Source organism: Dendropsophus ebraccatus, unplaced genomic scaffold, assembly GCF_027789765.1.
Source record: "Dendropsophus ebraccatus isolate aDenEbr1 unplaced genomic scaffold, aDenEbr1.pat pat_scaffold_915_ctg1, whole genome shotgun sequence".
NCBI classification, from domain to species: Eukaryota; Metazoa; Chordata; class Amphibia; order Anura; family Hylidae; genus Dendropsophus; species Dendropsophus ebraccatus.
Window position 1 is genome coordinate 31,728 of NW_027210515.1, and position 13,286 is coordinate 45,013.

Here is a 13,286-nt window from a genome sequence, read left to right on the forward strand (position 1 = left end):
CTCTATCTGTATGTGACACTGTAGACCACCAGCTCCTCCTCTCCATGCTCTGCTCTATCTGTATGTGACACTGTAGACCACCAGCTCCTCCTCTCCATGCTCTGCTCTATCTGTATGTGACACTGTAGACCACCAGCTCCTCCTCTCCATGCTCTGCTCTATCTGTATGTGACACTGTAACCCACCGGCTCCTCCTCTCCATGCTCTGCTCTATCTGTATGTGACACTGTAGCCCACCAGCTCCTCCTCTCCATGCTCTGCTCTATCTGTATGTGACACTGTAGCCCACCAGCTCCTCCTCTCCATGCTCTGCTCTATCTGTATGTGACACTGTAGACCACCAGCTCCTCCTCTCCATGCTCTGCTCTATCTGTATGTGACACTGTAGACCACCAGCTCCTCCTCTCCATGCTCTGCTCTATCTGTATGTGACACTGTAGCCCACCAGCTCCTCCTCTCCATGCTCTGCTCTATCTGTATGTGACACTGTAGACCACCAGCTCCTCCTCTCATGCTCTGCTCTATCTGTATGTGACACTGTAGCCCACCAGCTCCTCCTCTCCATGCTCTGCTCTATCTGTATGTGACACTGTAGCCCACCAGCTCCTCCTCTCCATGCTCTGCTCTATTTGTATGTGACACTGTAGACCACCAGCTCCTCCTCTCCATGCTCTGCTCTATCTGTATGTGACACTGTAGCCCACCAGCTCCTCCTCTCCATGCTCTGCTCTATCTGTATGTGACACTGTAGCCCACCAGCTCCTCCTCTCCATGCTCTGCTCTATCTGTATGTGACACTGTAGCCCACCAGCTCCTCCTCTCCATGCTCTGCTCTATCTGTATGTGACACTGTAGACCACCAGCACCTCCTCTCCATGCTCTGCTCTATCTGTATGTGACACTGTAGCCCACCAGCTCCTCCTCTCCATGCTCTGCTCTATCTGTATGTGACACTGTAGCCCACCAGCTCCTCCTCTCCATGCTCTGCTCTATCTGTATGTGACACTGTAGCCCACCAGCTCCTCCTCTCCATGCTCTGCTCTATCTGTATGTGACACTGTAGACCACCAGCTCCTCCTCTCCATGCTCTGCTCTATCTGTATGTGACACTGTAGCCCACCAGCTCCTCCTCTCCATGCTCTGCTCTATCTGTATATGACACTGTAGACCACCAGCTCCTCCTCTCCATGCTCTGCTCTATCTGTATATGACACTGTAGACCACCAGCTCCTCCTCTCCATGCTCTGCTCTATCTGTATGTGACACTGTAGACCACCAGCTCCTCCTCTCCATGCTCTGCTCTATCTGTATGTGACACTGTAGACCACCAGCTCCTCCTCTCCATGCTCTGCTCTATCTGTATGTGACACTGTAGACCACCAGCTCCTCCTCTCCACGCTCCGCTCTATCGGCCTCAAGGACTCTGCTCTTTCCTGGTTCTCCTCCTATCTCTCTGACCGCTCCTTTAGCGTATCACTTTCTGGCTCCACCTCATCTTCTCTCCCCCTTACAGTCGGGGTTCCTCAGGGATCAGTCCTGGGTCCTCACCTTTTCTCACTTTACACTTTACCCATCGGACAAATGATCAGCACGTTTGGTTTTCAGTACCATCTCTATGCTGATGATACCCAGCTACATACCTCCTCCCGTGATATCACCCCCGCTCTTCTACAGAACACCAGTAACTGTCTGTCTGCCGTCTCTAATGCTATGTCCTCCCTATTCCTAAAACTCAACCTTGCTAAGACTGAGCTGCTTGTCTTCCCTCCCTCTGCTAACCGCCCCCCACCTGACATCTCTGTCTGTGGTGCAACCATAACCCCTACACAACAAGCCCGCTGCCTTGGGGTTATATTTGACTCGGATCTGTCCTTCACTCCTCATATTAAATCTCTTTCACATTCCTGTAATCTGCATCTAAAAAACATTTCTAAAATCCGTCCCTTCCTTCCTGTCGAATCTGCTAAAACTCTCATTGTCGCTCTTATTCATTCCCTTCTAGACTACTGCAATTCCTTACTAATCGGCCTTCCATCCTCTAAACTCTCCTCTCTCCAGTCCATTCTCAATACAGCGGCCAGGCTCATCTCCATGTCCAGCCGCTATACTGATGCCTCCCCCCTGCGCCAGTCACTACATTGGCTCCCTATTAAACACAGGATTCAATACAAACTCCTCCTGCTCACCCATAAAGCCCTCCACAGTACTGCACCTCCCTATATCTCCTCCCTCATCTCTGTCTACTGCCCTACCCGTGCCTTACGCTCCTCTAACGAATTACGACTAACATCCACCTTAATCCGCACCTCTCACTCCCGTCTCCAGGACTTCACCCGAGCTGCACCAGTTCTATGGAATGCATTACCCAAGACTGTCAGACTCACCTCCAATACACAAAGCTTCAAACGTGCCCTCCAAACTCATCTGTTCAAGCAGGCTTACCAGGTTCCCTAATTTTGACTGCTAAACCCCCTAAACCCCCCCCCACACACACACACACACACACACACTTCAAGAATTTAAGCACTTAGACCTGTGCATGCAGGCATTGGCTGGTGACAGGTTCACCCACCCTTACTTGCACTGCCTTATTTATAAAGATGGCCGGACCACAAGAACAATGATGCACTTTGCCATTATGTCTCGCACCCCCTCCTGATAGTGTGTAAGCTCATGCATGCGAGCAGGGACCTCACTCCTCTTGTATGGATAACTATATGTATATCTCTGTAATGTCTGATTTCTGTCTATGTATGTACCCCCAGAATTGTAAAGTGCTGCGGAATCTGTTGGCGCTATATAGATAAAAATTATTATTATTATAAATTATTCCCTAATCTACAAAGCAGAAATCTGCAACATAAAATTCACAGTATAAAATCTGCAGCAAACACAGTACATGTGAATGTTCCCTTAAAGACAAAGCAGCATGTGCTACATTTAGGCTGGATTTCCCCAAAGTATCCAAAAAACAAAAACTCCAGTATTGCTGCATGGTATAGACCAGTCCCCATATGTATACTGCTTGTAGATGAATGGTGGTCTGCTCATCCTGAATGTGCAGGGTAGGAGGATGGAGATAGTAGGGAGAAGCTTTGTACCTAATGGGCCCCATGTCAGGTGCACCAAACTACCCCTGCTCGCTCAGGGACCTGTCAGGGCAAAAATGCCCTAATGTGGGTGGAGCCATATGCTACACCCAGGGCATGTGACTGTGCCAACATGTGATTTTCTTTTTGAGCCATTTTTTATGTGTATTTTTTTTACAACTTGGCGCCGGCTACAAGCTGCCGTAACAATCTCCCCGACTATTCCTTTTGGATGGAACCAGTTTGGAGTACAGTAAATGATAGGGTGACCATAGGGCATTGGAGAGGAATTGGACCGGGCAGTGGTCGCTTTTATTAGGGTGCTTACACCCCGACAGGTCCCTTAGCAAGCAGGGGTAGTTTGGTGCACCTGACATAGGGCCTATTAGGGACATAGGTGCTCCCTACTATCTCTATCCTCCTACCCTGCACATTCGGGATGAGCAGACTACCATTGATCTACAAGCAGTATACATATGGTGAGATTGTCATATACTTTAGTACAGGGGCGTTGCTAGGGTCCTAAAACATCCGGGGCATGGGCCCTCTGAGTGCCGTCATAAGCGGATAGTAATAATGCCCCCTGCTGAGTCCCCATATAGTAATAAGGCCTCCTGCTGTACCCTCCATATAGTAATAATGCCCCCTGCTGTGTCCCCATATAGTAATAAGGCCTCCTGCTGTACCCTACATATAGTAATAATGCCCCCTGCTGTGTCCCCATATAGTAATAAGGCCTTCTGCTGTACCCTCCATATAGTAATAATGCCCCCTCTGCTGTTAACCCACAATTAACCCGATCACCATCCCCACGCACACTACCCCACCTGACCCCCTTCACTAACACACTACCCCACCTGACCTCCTCCACACACTACCCCTCACATACACACTATGCCATTTGACCCCCCCCCCACACACACACATAGTGCCCCTTTTGGTAGCTAATGCCCCCACAGTACCTCATATAGTAGCCAATCCCCCCACAGTGCCCCATATAGTAGCCAATCCCCCCACAGTGCCCTATATAGTAGCCAATCCCCCCACAGTGCCCCATATAGTAGCCAATCCCCCCATAGTGCCTGGTATAGTATCTAATCCCCCCAATAGTGGCCCATATAGTATCCAATACCCCCATAGTGCCCATATAGTATCCAATACCCCCATTAGTGCCCCATATAGTAGCCAATCCCCCCACAGTGCCGCATATAGTAGCCAATCCCCCACAGTGCCCCATAGAGTAGCCAATACCCCATAGTGCCTGGTATAGTATCTAATCCACCCATAGCGCCCGGTATAGTATCTAGTGACCCATATAGTATCCAATACCCCGAATAGTTCCCCATATAGTATCCAATACCCCCCAATAGTGCCCCATATAGTAGCCAATACCCCCATAGTTCCCCATATAGTATCCAATCTCCCCAATAGTGCCCCATATAGTAGCCAATACCCCCATATAGTAGCCAATACCCCCATATGCCCATATAGTATCCAGTACCCACCAATAGTGCCCCATTTAGTAGCCAATACCCCCCAATGGTGCCCCATATAGTATCTAATACCCCCCATATAGTAGCCAATACGCCTCAATAGTGCCTCATATAGTCACCCAATCCAGACCCTCCCCTCTGTGCAGTGCCCTACTATTGACACCAGCCCGGCCAGCGCACTTCCCCACCAGAAAAAAAACAAAAACAAAACCTCACCTGTCACCCGTTCCCAGCAGCTCCTCTCCCGGCAGCGCGCGGTCTTCTGTGATCTTCCGGTGCAGGCAGCATAGTACAGAGACGCTGCTTTGGTCGATTGCCCCTGCAGCCTCTATAATTTATGATAGAGGCTGCCTGACACATACGGCGCAGGTAGTGTCTCTTTACCATACTGCCGGCACTGGAAGATCACAGGAGACCGCGGGCCGCTGGGAGAGGAGCTGCAGCTGCAGCACTGCCCGTTCCAAAAGTGTCTAGCAGTGGGCGGCCTCCTTATGACAACGTGCCCGGACGTGCTCCTCCAATCCAATCAGCTCAGAGCGGGAGCTTGGGGCCGCTGCGGTGGGCCGTGGTGCACGAATCCAATCAACACATGCGCCACGGCCTGTCCCACCAGCCCCACGCTCCCGCTCTGTGCTGATTGGATTGGAGGAGCACGTCCGGGCAGGCAGTAGGTGAGGCGGAGGGGCAGTCGCGGCCATCAAAAGAGCCACATCTGGCCTGCAAGACCGGGGCAGCAAAGATCCGTGGCAGAAGCCTCAGTGTTAAACAGAGACTCTATGAGAGGGCTCACACGCTTCCTCTCTCCTCCGCTCTCCGCTCCAAGAATTGACATGTCAATGCCACTTGACATTGAGGCAGGCGGCACCCTTACAGTTTGGGGTCTACAGTATAGCAGCTTTTTGCCAGTAAATGTATGTTACACCTAATAATAAATCAGAGTGCATTCTAATATATATATATATATATATATATATATATATATATATATATATATATATACAGTGCCGGACTGGGTCCCTCCGCCTGCACACTGGCTGTCTGCCAGCTGGGCCCCAGACAATAATACAGTGCTGCTCTGGGGGCCCTGCCCAACATTCTGTTTGTGGGGGACCGCGGCTGCCGGATCTACTTGCGGCCGCTCTGCCCCTTTGAATTACCCTCCAATAGGAGAAGACGTGCCGCGCGCAGGCACGTCTGCTAGAGCGTTCTCCTCCCGGTGACGTCACTTCGTGGACGCACACCGGCGCGGAGGAACAAGGAGCGGAGGCCAGGAGGCCTGAAGAGGGAAGAAGCCCAGGACGCTGCATGGGACCGGAGCTCCAGGAGGGAGAGAGACTGCTGGGGATCGCTGTGAGAGGTGAGTAGGCTTTTATTATTTTGTTTTTAATTCTACATGGGGAATGCTGCACAGAGGGGCTATGTATTGGGGGGATGCTGCACAGAGGGGGGGCTATGTATTGGGGGATGCTGCACAGAGGGGCTATATTTTGGGGGATGCTGCACAGAGGGGCTATGTATTGGGGGGATGCTGCACAGAGGGGCTATATTTTCTGGGATGCTGCACAGAGGGGCTATGTATTGGGGGATGCTGCACAGAGGGGGGCTATGTATTGGGGGATGCTGCACACAGGGGCTATGTATTGGGGGATGCTGCACAGAGGGGGGCTATGTATTGGGGGGATGCTGCACAGAGGGGGGCTATGTATTGGGGGGATGCTGCACAGAGGGGGGCTATGTATTGGGGGGGATGCTGCACAGAGGGGTTATGTATTGGGGGATGCTGCACAAAGGGGCTATGTATTGGGGGATGCTGCACAGAGGGGCTATGTATTGGGGGATGCTGCACAGAGGGGCTATGTATTGGGGGATGCTGCACAGAGGGGGGCTATGTATTGGGGGGATGCTGCACAGAGGGGCTATATTTTGGGGGATGCTGCACAGAGGGGCTATATTTTGGGGGATGCTGCACAGAGGGGCTATGTATTGGGGGATGCTGCACAGAGGGGGGCTATGTATTGGGGGATGCTGCACACAGGGGCTATGTATTGGGGGATGCTGCACAGAGGGGGGCTATGTATTGGGGGGATGCTGCACAGAGGGGGGCTATGTATTGGGGGGATGCTGCACAGAGGGGGGCTATGTATTGGGGGGATGCTGCACAGAGGGGTTATGTATTGGGGGATGCTGCACAAAGGGGCTATGTATTGGGGGATGCTGCACAGAGGGGCTATGTATTGGGGGATGCTGCACAGAGGGGCTATGTATTGGGGGATGCTGCACAGAGGGGGGCTATGTATTGGGGGGATGCTGCACAGAGGGGCTATATTTTGGGGGATGCTGCACAGAGGGGCTATATTTTGGGGGATGCTGCACAGAGGGGCTATGTATTGGGGGATGCTGCACAGAGGGGGGCTATGTATTGGGGGATGCTGCACACAGGGGCTATGTAGTGGGGGATGCTGCACAGAGGGGGGCTATGCATTGGGGGATGCTGCACAGAGGGGGCTATGTATTGTGGGGGGATGCTACACAGAGGGGGCTATGTATTGGGGGATGCTGCACAGAGGGGGCTATGTATTGGGGGATGCTGCACAGAGGGGCTATATTTTGGGGGATGCTGCACAGAGGGGCTATGTATTGGGCGATGCTGCACAGAGGGGCTATATATTGGGGGATGCTGCACAGAGGGGGCTATGTATTGGGGGGATGCTGCACAGAGGGGTTATGTATTGGGGGATGCTGCACAGAGGGGCTATGTATTGTGGGGATGCTGCACAGAGGGACTATGTATTGGGGATGCTGCACAGAGGGGGCTATGTATTGGGGATGCTGCACAGAGGGGGCTATGTATTAGGGGGATGCTGCACAGAGGGGTTATGTATTGGATGCTGCACAGAGGGGCTATGTATTGGGGGATGCTGCACAGAGGGGGCTATATATTGGAGGATGCTGCACAGAGGGGGCTATGTATTGGGGGATGCTGCACAGAGGGGGCTATGTATTGGGGGGATGCTGCACAGAGGGGGCTATGTATTGGAGGATGCTGCACAGAGGGGCTATGTATTGGGGGGGATGCTGCACAGTGTGGCTATATTTTGGGGGATGCTGCACAGAGGGGGCTATGTATTGGGGGATGCTGCAGAGAGGGGTTATGTATTGTGGGGATGCTGCACAGAGGGGGGCTATGTATTGGGGGATGCTGCACAGAGGGGGGCTATGTATTGGGGGATGCTGCACAGAGGGGCTATGTATCGGGGGATGCTGCACAGAGGGGCTATGTATTGGGGGATGCTGCACAGAGGGGCTCTATTTTGGGGGATGCTGCACAGAGGGGGCTATGTATTGGGGGATGCTGCACGGAGGGGTTATGTATTGGGGGATGCTGCACAGAGGGGGTTATGTATTGGGGGATGCTGCACAGAGGGGCTATGTATTGGGGGGATGATGCACAGAGGGGGTTATGTATTGGGGGATGCTGCACAGAGGGGCTATGTATTGGGGGGATGCTGCACAGAGGGGTTATGTATTGGGGGATGCTGCACAGAGGGGCTATGTATTGGGGGGGGATGCTGCACAGAGGGGTTATGTATTGTGGGGAGGGATGCTGCACAGAGGGGGGCTATGTATTGGGGATGCTGCACAGAGGGGCTATGTATTGGGGGATGATGCACAGAGGGGCTATGTATTGGGGGATGCTACACAGAGGGGCTATATTTTGGGGGATGCTGCGCAGAGGGGCTATGTATTGGGGGATGCTGCACAGAGGGGGCTATGTATTGGGGGATGCTGCACAGAGGGGCTATGTATTGGGGGATGCTGCACAGAGGGGCTATGTATTGGGGGATGCTACACAGAGGGGCTATATTTTGGGGGATGCTGCACAGAGGGGCTATGTATTGGGGGGATGCTGCACAGAGGGGGCTATGCATTCTGATCTCCCATACAGCATCCAGTGTACAATACACCTAAGATCCTCCAACTATAACAGCTGGAGACACTACAACTCCCAACATTTACTGACAGTCTACAGCTCTTAGAATATGTTGGGATTTGTAGTACAGTGAATAGACAATCCTCTGATAACAACTGGCGCTGTAGAGATTTATCGCTGGACCTTCAGGATCCTCTACATTGCAATTATTTTTAAAGGGTCATCCTCTCAGAAACTACAACTCTCATTATACCCTGAGAGATTTAGTGTAGGGTATTCTGAGAGCTCCAGTTCGACTGAAAACATGTTATTCATTAGGAAGTTGTCACAGATACTGATGAATCAAGGAAAGGGTCGGGTCAGCATGTCCTGTCTCACTGGATTTTTATTGGTGGGCCCCAAGGATCATTTCCTCTGGTGGGCCCCAGGTACCCCAGTACGACACTGTATATATATATATATATATATATATATATATATATATATATATATATATATATATATATATATATGTTTATTTATTTTTATTTAAAGGAGTACTCCAGTCATCATGCAAAAAATAACATTTATTCTTAGAACGTATCTAGCAGACAATACACAGAACCCTGCTGACATGGTCATTTTTGTAATTACACATCAATAAATAGTTGTACCATGCCGGGTTTGTTACAGCGCGCTCTCCTCCAGTGCTCTCCTCCATTTGCGGCAAATCCGGAGCTCCATGCTGCCTCACACACGGAGAGTGACCGGTACAGTTCTTTACCACTCACAGCTCGGCCGCTATGGAGGATGGCCGGGCTGCTGTGCACTGCGGGGGTCCATAGCTGTGCTGCTTGACAACGTCCCGGCTCTACAAGCAGATGGGGAAGCCTGTCGTGGAATCCTCCCCCCCCCCCCACCATTACAATGCGGAGGAGATGCTGCCGTGCGAGTAGTGGGGGGAGGATTCCACTACAGGCTTCCCCATCTGCCCGTATAGCCGGGACAATGTACAGCAGTCGTTGTGCCTTCCCTTCCATAGGCCATCCCCAGAACATTGTGCAAGAGCAGCGGTGGCCCCGTTCATCCATAGGGCACCTCCCCCTTGACAAACCCGAGCGACATGTCAGAGGTGCTGTATGATGGGGGATTACACTCCAGGCTTCCCTGTCTGCCTGTAGTGCTCGTAGAGGGACAATGTCCAGCGGCACCCCTCTTGTATGTCAGCATCTCAGTGGCTGTGTAATGGGGGGGGGGGATATCACTGCAGGCTTCCCCGCCACCCCCTCTGTGACTCTCCAGCTGTTAAATTCTTTATTTAGAGAAACAGCAGGGAAACACAACAACACTCCAGTGCGCCAGTACACATAGCAAGTTGCCCACCAAAATAACACAGGAGCAGCTGTGTACAACTCCCATTATGCCCTGGTGACATTACATGACGGGAGTTGTAGTGATGCAACTTGGAGAGCTCCAGATTGCAGAACTACAACTCTCATCTTGTACCATCACCACAACATGAGGATGGGGCTTGTAGTTATGCAACCAGGAGAACTCCAAGTTGGAAAACTACAACTCCCATAAAGTGTTGTCCCCACACCATGATCATGGGAGTTGTAGTTCTACAACCTAGAGCATTCCTGGTTGCATAATTACAACTCCCATCTTGTACCATCACCACAACATGAGGATGGGGCTTGTAGTTATGCAACCAGGAGAGCTTCAGGTTGCAGAACTACAAATCCCATACTGTACCATATATATTATAATTATTTTTATTATTTGACCTTAGAGATCACACAGTAGATCCTGACCCAGCATTGTCACACATTACTGCACATCTGGATAAAGTCTTAGGCCAGGCCCATGGCTTATGTGTGCTATGTGATTTCTCTCTCTACCTTATAGGAGTATATTCCTTCCTATGTCCGCAGAGGTGCTGGAGATCACATAACACACACAGTGCATGAGCCCGGCCATAGACCACAGCCACCACCCAGCAGTTATCATGGCCCAACTAAGCCCCGCCCCCTGCATGGAACATGGCAAAATGGCAGTTGGAAATGGCTGAACATGGGGAATAAGTAACAGGGTGTAAGGTATTTATAGCTCCCCATTCTACACATCTCCTCCCATCACCACTGTCTCCTATGGGGGGGGGGGCACCTATGTGATCATGTGACCAGGGAGGAGTATCTACAGGTACAGATACTCCTGGACAGGACACCCCACTATGTACACAACCCCATCTCTATACAAACATCCCACAGTGTATCCTATCTGCTATACCCTGCTATAATGGATGGGGAATTCTCACTCACATGTTCCTCGTAGACAACGGGAAAGTCCGTATCCTCCACGAACTGGTCCTCCTCGCTGTAGATGATGTTCAGCTCTTCCTCCATGACTATAAGTCTTCTCCTGTCGTCAATCTCTCACAAATCGCCTATGTGTGTGAGAAAAAAAAAAGATTACATGGAGAAAACTGATTAAGAATAGAAAATAACAATATATACCAGGAGCCAATGGATATGCATACTTACACTCCAACTACTAATAAAGCTCTGAAGGGTCCAGTTTGTAAACAAATGACATCATGATTTTCAATAATCTTTATTTAAACATCTTGATACAAACACTTGTACTAACCATACAATGAACAGTCGGCCATTGGCAGGAATTAGGGTGAATAAAATCTTGGTCTATGCGCTCGGCTGTAGTTTTTTATTATGATTTATACTGATATTTGATAATGTTGCTCAAAAAAACAAAAAAGTACATTTGATAACAGGTTCCAGTCCCTTCCTATAAGAATAGTTTTTCCAATATAATTACTATTTTATTCATAGTTTTATATAAGGGTAATAAGTGATTATTATTACATATCTGTCGCTACTTTCCCGCCTGCTGTGCCTGTGTAGGGTTCAGGTCTCTTTTGGGGTTTAGTGTTTATGTTCATCTTGACTATTGTGCACAGTTTGCCATAGGCGGCCATTATAACAAATATGTGTATGGAGAAGTCCAGTCTCCTACACTCAATACACTTCAGCCTGTGACAATATGGGGCATTGCATCTGGTTACAGGGCGCATAGCTAACTACTATTGTTATTGTATATGGCGACAGAGAGCCTCTCTAGCTACATAGGGCATTGTTTCTGGCTTCAGGGGCCACTGTATCTGGGTAAAGGGGCCATAATGTATATGGTTAAAGGAGACATTGTGTTTTATTATGGGGGCATATCTAGTGGTAAGGGTCATTCTAACGGGTTATAGGGGCATTGTATCTGGCTGTAGCAGACGTGATATTAGATCCAGGTAGTATATCTAGTAACAAGGGATATTGTATCTGGTTATAGGGGTATTGTATCTGGTTATAGGAGCATTGTATCTGGTTATAAGCATATTGTATCTGGTTATAGGGGCATTGTATCTGGTTATAGGGGCATTGTATCTGGTTATAGGAGCATTGTATCTGGTTATAGGGGTATTGTATTATAGGGAGTTATATATTGTATCTGGTTATAGGAGCATTGTATCTGGTTATAGGGGTATTGTATCTGGTAATAGGGGTATTGTATCTAGTTATGGGAGCATTGTATCTGGTTATAGGGGCATTGTATCTGGTTATAGGGGTATTGTATCTGGTTATAGGGGTATTGTATCTGGTTATAGGGGTACTGTATCTGGTTATAGGGGTACTGTATCTGGTAATAGGGGCATTGTATCTGGTCATAGGGGTATTGTATCTGGTTATAGGGGCATTGTATCTGGTTATAGGGGCATTGTATCTGGTCATAGGGGCATTGTATCTGGTTATAGAGGTATTGTATCTGGCTACAGGAGGCACAGTGTTAAATTGGTGGGAAGTAAGTGTAACTTTCTTTCCGTTTGCAAGGCATTGTTTTGGGTTATATGGGGCATTACTGGCTACAGGGGGCATTGTACAGTATGTGTTTTTAAAGAACATACTGTATCTGACTACAGGGGACATTGCATCTGGTCATAGGGGGCATATCTGGTTATATGGGGTGTTGTAACTGGCTGTAGGGAGCATTGTATCTAGCTACTGAGGCATTACCACTGGCTATAGGGGTCCTATCTGTCTACAGGGACCACTGTATCTGGCTGCAGGCGGCATTTCTAGCTACAGGGGCCTTATTATTTTATTATTGGCAAAAGGGGATGTTATTATAGGGGAATGGGGGCATTATACCTGGCTACGGGGCTCCATATTACTGGGGAAGGGGCATTACTAATGGCTACAGGGCTCCATATTACTGGGGAAGGGGCATTACTAATGGCTACAGGGCTCCATATTACTGGGGAAGGGGCATTACTAATGGCTACAGGGGGCACTGTTACTGGGGAAGGGGCATTACTAATGGCTACAGGGGACACAAATATTTGAGAAGGAAGCATAATAACTGGGACATACAGGTCAGTCACATTGTTATTGAGGGATCTGATCTGGAAAGGAGCTGCTGACAGAGCCTATGGCTGCAGTGGGATCTTAGTCCTTGGGGTCTCATTGAGTAAATCATATCACTTGGGGGTACTCTTCTTCCTTCTCTAATCCCTGACCCTCTGCATCTCTTTCCTTCTGCCTAAATTCCTTTTTCCTTTTGTCTATTCTTATTTTAAGGATTCTCCTTAAGTGTTAGCGTCATCTCAAACTATACAGTCTGTGGCTAGGTTCACACTATGTAACTGTGCGGCTGTATTTTTTATTCGGCTGTAAATGTGCAGATGAAACTACGGCCGTGGGAAAAAATAGACATGCGGCTCAAAACATA

At 49.4% G+C, this 13,286-nt stretch overlaps 1 protein-coding gene across 6 annotated transcripts in view; it reads right to left on the reverse strand.

Annotated features, from left to right (window-relative positions):
* The window catches only part of LOC138781068 (nucleolin-like), a 37,194-nt gene extending 26,261 nt beyond the window's left edge, over window positions 1-10,933 (reverse strand). For all 6 annotated transcript variants that reach the window (XR_011361386.1, XM_069956758.1, XM_069956755.1 and 3 more), the window contains exon 1: window positions 10,814-10,933. Coding sequence is in view for 5 of the 6 variants with exons in the window: in XM_069956758.1 (XP_069812859.1) it covers window positions 10,814-10,897 (84 nt within the window). In the remaining variant the exon portion in view is untranslated. The remainder of the gene's footprint in view (window positions 1-10,813) is intronic.
* Between the last annotated feature and the right edge of the window lie 2,353 nt (window positions 10,934-13,286).